Source organism: Rhagoletis pomonella, unplaced genomic scaffold (genome assembly GCF_013731165.1).
Source record: "Rhagoletis pomonella isolate Grant_MI unplaced genomic scaffold, Rhpom_1.0 Rhpom_scaffold_00004, whole genome shotgun sequence".
In the NCBI taxonomy this organism is placed as follows: Eukaryota; Metazoa; Arthropoda; class Insecta; order Diptera; family Tephritidae; genus Rhagoletis; species Rhagoletis pomonella.
Window position 1 is genome coordinate 11,681,442 of NW_023458558.1, and position 6,590 is coordinate 11,688,031.

A 6,590-nucleotide genomic window follows, 5' to 3' on the forward strand; every position below is an offset into this window, starting at 1 on the left:
AAAACATATCTATGCACTACATACATAAAAGTAGGAAGGATCGCCGTTTACGATTTATAGCTTTGAGGTAACTTCTAAAGTAAATTATTGTAGTGGCATAACACCTTGACAGAAATGGCAGTGCAGTGGCGTAGTAAAGTGTGAGAGGTGTGAGTGCGACTTGAGCACCGCACACTATGTACTTGCATGTGTCTGTCTATTTGCCTGCAAATATGAAGGCATTTTGCATGCACTACACTCTCCTTTGAATTGCTTAACCTCAATTCACTTTCGTTTATGGCCGCCGTAACTGAAAATGTTCTAGCCTAGTTTTGCAACTGTACTTTTTGCCTTTGGTATATCCTTTCATTTGTGGCACTTTTTTTTTTTTGTTTTTGAAATATTAAAATCAATTCAAGTGAACCAAATTAGTAGCGCGTTCTCATTTGCATGCATGCAATGGCTGCTGACAGTCACAGGCAATTGCTGCGGCATGCAGTCGAAAAGCTGGCTTGCTTGCTTGTTGCAAGAAGGCCATAAATTAAAAAAAAGGTGAAAAAAACATGGCTGCGCCACACGCTCCTTTGCTACCAAATTTACACTACAGTAGAATATTCCTTGGCGTGCTGTTGGCCGTTGCGCGCTCCAGTTTGCATACACGGTAGCATTCAGTGGTACGAGATCGAAGCGCACTGTGTTGTTGCATGCATTTGAATAGCACTTAATTTTAGATTTTTATCGATGCGCATAGCAAACAAGTCAAAATTGTTGTTGTTCTATTGTAAAACAAAACTTCGAACCACTCTAGTATGTTAACGAAGGAAAATTTTTTATTTTTTTTTAATTTTTTTGTTTCACGACGCGTCGAATGTTGAAGAGAACTCATAAATTATGGTGTAAGAAAACAACATGAACAAAAAATTAAATACAAATAGATTTCAAAAATCAACATTTTTTGTTGTTGGGTTATTCTACAATATTTTCGAATTTACAGAGCAGCCGCTTATTTAGTTCTGTAGAAATTGAAAAAATATTGACTTTAAAAATAATCAAATAAACGAAATAAACTTGAAAATCTAGTGAGTGACATACCAACAATAAGGAAAAGTGCAACGCTACAGCAGCAGCAATTTTAATAATAAAGGAACATTTTTGGAAATATCATCGTTGTTGCGGTGGAGTTAATTTTGATGCACAAGCGTAATAAACTGTTGTCGGTACAGCAGCGGCAATAGCAAGGCAGCTAAAAATATACATACGTATACTATATACAGATAGAAGTGGGCTGGAGCAGCAACAGACACAGCCACAGGCAAAGCAAGCCACAGTGAGCAAGTGAATTTGGACGCGCCTCATCGCGTTGGTCCGTTAGCGAACAGCCGCAATTGAATTCATAAAGTTTAAAAATAAAAACCAAAGACTACAAGAAAAAAATAATAAAAATAAAATAAAGCCAAAGCGGCGTTAATAAGAAATCAATAAGCCAGCGGTGCAGCAAAACAAGAAAAAATAATAATTTTGAGTGTTGAAAAATATTTTCCATTTGTGTTGCATGTGAGGCTAACGCAATACTTCCCTAGCGATATTGTTGCACAGTGACGTTTGTTCTTTGGCAACATTTGTACTACAGCAACATTTGTTAAACGGCAGCATTTGTTCAACAGCAACATTTGTTCAACAGCAACATTTGTTCAACAGCACTATTTGTTGCGCCAGCAGATAACTATTGAATACCGTAAACTTTGTTTCGCTAGCCATTTTATAGCTAAGCAACACTTATCCTCCTCTCTTCCAACCAACGAATCCCATCAACATTGTGTATCGACCGAAATTCGTTCGCGCAAATTTTACCAATGTGCGTCTACTACTAGTCACACACGTAGCTCACTCGATCGATGTTGTTAACGCTATTCAGCTTCCTCATGAGATTCGTAGACATTTCCAAATTGCAGAGCGAACGGTGCAATTGCACCAACGCCGCGGACGCTTGCCAGAACAAGGTGAAATGCTGGCAGCAAGCAGCAGTCGCAGCGGCCGCTGCTGCCGCACACAAAGCCAACACAGCTAATTCGAATAGCAGCAGCACTAGTAGCGGTTGCGATAGCAATGCTTCCTCAGCCTCGGGTGGCAGCTCCTCCAAGGAGAACTACTATGGTTTGAATGCATTACAACAGCAACGTAGGCACCATCATCAGCAACCACAACATGTTGCGCAACATCACAGCATTACGCCAGAGCAGTTACAACAAATTCGCTACTATCAGCAGATGCAACAGCAGCAATTACAATTATTGCAACAACAACTGCTGCAACGTCGTCGACTGCAACAGCATTTGCGCGAACAGGGCGTAAATGTGGGTGTGCGGGCGCGCAATAACAGTGAAGGGAATGGCAGCGCCACAGCAGCAGCTACTCAGCCAAAGTTGAGTGCTACCACCAAATCGCCGGCGCTCACCTGCAATCAGCAATACTTGATACAACAGCGACTGCAGCAGCAGCAGCAATTACAACAACAACAACAACATCTGCAACCACAATGGCCGCGTAACAATTATAATTATAATGTGAATAATCAATATAACAACAAAAATACCAACACCAACATCAACACCAGCAACGGCAACACGCTCACCGACAATGACATACTCAACAACAATGGCGATTTTGGCGATATTTTTAATGACTTTGACGTTGGATACCAAAAAGGTTTGCCATATCCGATAATATAATATATGTATATACTTTGTGTGTGTATATGTTTGCGATAATATGCAATTTCCTCATTGCTTGCTTTCCCTTCTGTCTTGCCTGCATACGGAATGAGTTTAATAACACTCTTTCAGTGCCAAAAAACTTCGTATACGTTTGCGTGCCAATTTGCAATGCAGGGTGATTCGAAAATAGCTGAAAATTTGCGTTTAGAAAAAAATGGGCTAGAAATGTTTGATTTATTCGGGGGTATAATATTTTCCAATAGTAGTTTCGTTTTGGCAAATTCGATTGTATTTACAATGGCGGAAAAATAATTAGACTTTTTAGAAAATATTTCGGTATGCAGTTTAAAGTGCAAGTACTAAGTAGCGGAAAAATCCCGTTCATTTTTGATATTTTTTTTGCTGCCCTTGTTACACTTTTTTCCATAAAAAAAAAAATCTTTAACAAAAGAAAAATTTTTTCTCGGAAGTGTTAGAATTTTTTTGAGTACACAGTTTTTTAGCTCTCAAAAATTAACGGTAACTCGTAGCCACTTGAAATTTGCACATTATCGAACTAAAATTGAAAGGAGCTAAAAAACTGTGTACTCAAAAAAATTCCGAGAAAAAAAGTTTGAAATTTAGGTGCAAAATTGTTGCACTTTTTTGTAGTTTTCTGCAAATTATTAAACTTGGGCTTATATGGGGTTTGTCTGAGAATGAACTATACTTTAATTGAAAATTCTTAAAAATAAATAAATAAACATAAGTGGCACACAATATCACTTTGAAATGGCGTGCTATAGATATGACCGATACCGTGCCTCAGAGTCAAAATTAAACATACCCAGTAGGGTTGCATGAAAAAATTTGTTCAATTAGCTCTCAATTAAGCACTACTCGAGCAATTAAGAATTGAAATTTTGTATTGTAAATCTAGCTTAATCGAACGCTTTAATCGAGAAATCTTGGCTAATTGCACGATTAGGGGCCGGTCTGAACATACTTTTAAACACATATCAGGAGTACGCCATTTTAAACGATTTAATGCAATATTTTTGATATTTTTCATCACAAAGTTTACGAAAAAATCGATTTCAAATCTTGCGAGTTTCAAAACATGCCATGTTGATACTAAAGGGGAAATCTGAAAGAGATTTCTTTCTGACGGCAACTTTATTCGTACAAAAAGCATGATTCGTATTGCAGCTTCCTTTGCTTTAGGTGTTATAAATATAACAGGCTTTTCAATACCCAACTTATGAAATGTTTAAAATAATTACATACATAAACTGGTGCAAAAATAATAGAAATGTGACATTTTGACTAGTTTGGGATATTTTGCTTTTGTTTATATAACGGCGGCAGCAACAAAAATTATTAAAAAATCTACTACAATTAAGTGGGCTATAAAACTGTATACTTACATATATCGTATATGTATCTAAAAATTCTGAGTAAAAGTTTGAAATTTTGTAGTATGTTTCTATTTTTATTTTTTTATTTTATTTTTTATTTTTTTATTTTTTTATTTATTTTTATTTATTTTATTTTTTACAAAGTTTAAATGTTGATTTATATGCTATTAATTATAATAAGCTAAATAAGCAAAAGAAAAATGGCTAAAGCTGGTTAAAATAAGGCGCTTCTATTATTATTTCCACCAGTGTATATCCGATGTATTATAAAATTCACTTTCTATATTTTGTTTAACCCATGTTAGTGACATATATCACACTACTTTACGCAATCATTGACAGCTGTCAAATCAACAGTGTGTTCGTACAGCTGTACATGGCTGGTGTCTATGACTCTTTAAATGACACTCTGTACTGCCTCCAATATCTATATAGAAATTTTGTATTTATACAGCTTGGACAGCTTACTGCTATTTGGCAGAATTTATTTTTTCACCGAAAATACGGATATATATACATAAGTAAAAAAAAATTGACATACTCTCGCACACCACTCATTTGGTAGACAAGCAGCTTTTAGCAACTTAGAAGCCTGATCATTCGACGACTAACCATTTGGGGTTAATTAGCTACATGTGTGATGCGTGTGTTTGCTCGATGCAGCCAAACGAATATCTATTGTTGAATAGAAAAATAATAATAAAATTCTTTGCGGTGAGCAGAAAAAACTTTCTTAAGCAACTGTTTGATGGATTATGTAAAGGGCATGGTATAGAAATACATACTACTCGTACATGGCATAGGTACTTTTTGCAAAAAATTATTATTAGTTAGTCGTGATGAAGCACATCTTTTATAGCCTAATACTTTTTTTGTTATTTTTATTCGTCATTACACATCAAAAGAATGATAAAAGTTTTATTTGAATCTCAAGAGATGCTCCTTCTTAGATACTCTGCTGAGATGCTCATACATTTTCACTTCATCTTCTAAACACATCTGTTGCCCTAAAAGCATTTTTCGTTTTTTTTTTCTGGCTGGCAACCCACTTCTGCTATACTTTTCTTTTCTTACATATTTAATCTTTGCATTGTTGCAATTTCTTTCCTCAAATTACTGCACTGCATTCAAATGATCTACTTGCCCTTATTATCTGACTATTGTATAAATTGCTATTAATTGAATGGATTTCAGCTGATAAATTAAGCCAGAGTATGATGGGCTTGCATTCAATTATAAATACTTATACACATGTACATATGTATGTATGTTTCTATATGCTTATGAAAGTTTTAAGGATACCAGCAGCTATTCAATCTTAAATAAATGGAATTTATTTATAGCCCTGATCTACTTGATTTGAATTGAGCATTTCTTTTGATGCCTTAATACATACAAGCTCCCATCTTTTCTTTGTCTGTTGTCTGCGTCTAATAAAAAGGAAATTGATTTCACTTGAGTTATTGCTAAGAAGTGGTAGTGGTTGTAGAAATTCGTTATCTTTGTTTGTTGTTTTTGTTAGCTTTTGCTGCGTTGTTGCTGTGGTAGTGTTTGTTGAAAGGTCAAGCAACTTTGAGGCCAAACCCTAAGGCTGAATCACATAAATTTGTTCTATGGAGAAGTTTAGGAATATATCTTATTCATATCGTTGTACAGAAAAATAATTAGAGTATTTGAATTATACTCTTCAAAATATGTATGTCTATTCTAAGGATAAATACAAACAGGTTTCTTAACCCGGAATTCGGCAGGTGGAGGTGGAGGTTAAACCACAATGTTCGACTTTTTCTAAACCCACATTCAAAGTTACGATAGTTTTCAAGTAATTTCAATAAATACGAAATAATGGTGAAAATCGTGATATTAAAGAAAGAAACATCCTTTACTCCAGTGGGTTTTCCTTCACCTCAAAGTGGTTACGAAAGGTCTCTGCGGAGTTTGGCTGCAATGTGGTGTTGATGCCCATACATCTGGCAACATTAATCCAATTGCCTTGCACTGATGTGCGTTTATAAGGTGACAACGGTGACCCTCCACAAACGACTTCAAAGCCTGGCTGGATGGCAAAGAAGGTTATGTTGAGTGTTAGGTGGGATTGGAAGAGAATCGTCCCCTACACTACACTGTTCGGTAGTCGGCTGGGGAATTGATGAAACCAAGTTTTTTTTTGGAAATCTGGATTGTATATAGAAAAGTAATTTCTCAGTTTGTCCAGGTTGGCGATTTTTAGCGTTTTATTCTCCTTCAATTGAAGCTGGTGGTTGCGAAGCAGCATTTAAATGAATTAAAAGTGATTAAAATGCAAACATTTATACCATCAAAAGACCTTTCTGGAGGTTTTCGAGCCGTAGGAATCTGAATCTGCGAAGAGCGGTAATTTTTACCAAAAGCGTTTTTTTACCAAAAGCGATTTTTTTTACCAAAAGCTTTTTTTTGCCAAAAGCGTTTTTTACCAAAGGCGTTTTTTTACCAAAAGCGTTTTTTTTACCAAAAGCGTTTT

The 6,590-nt window shown here is 35.7% G+C and overlaps 1 protein-coding gene across 5 annotated transcripts in view; it reads left to right on the top strand.

Annotated features, from left to right (window-relative positions):
* The first annotated feature begins 965 nt into the window (after positions 1-965).
* Positions 966-6,590, top strand: part of LOC118737013 — a 23,951-nt gene continuing 18,326 nt past the window's right edge. For 3 of the 5 annotated variants that reach the window (XM_036467242.1, XM_036467241.1, XM_036467243.1), the window contains exon 1: positions 966-2,685. In XM_036467242.1, the coding sequence (XP_036323135.1) occupies positions 1,875-2,685 (811 nt within the window). In that variant the 5' untranslated portion in view covers positions 966-1,874. The remainder of the gene's footprint in view (positions 2,686-6,590) is intronic. The other 2 variants (XM_036467240.1, XM_036467245.1) reach the window with 1 other exon arrangement.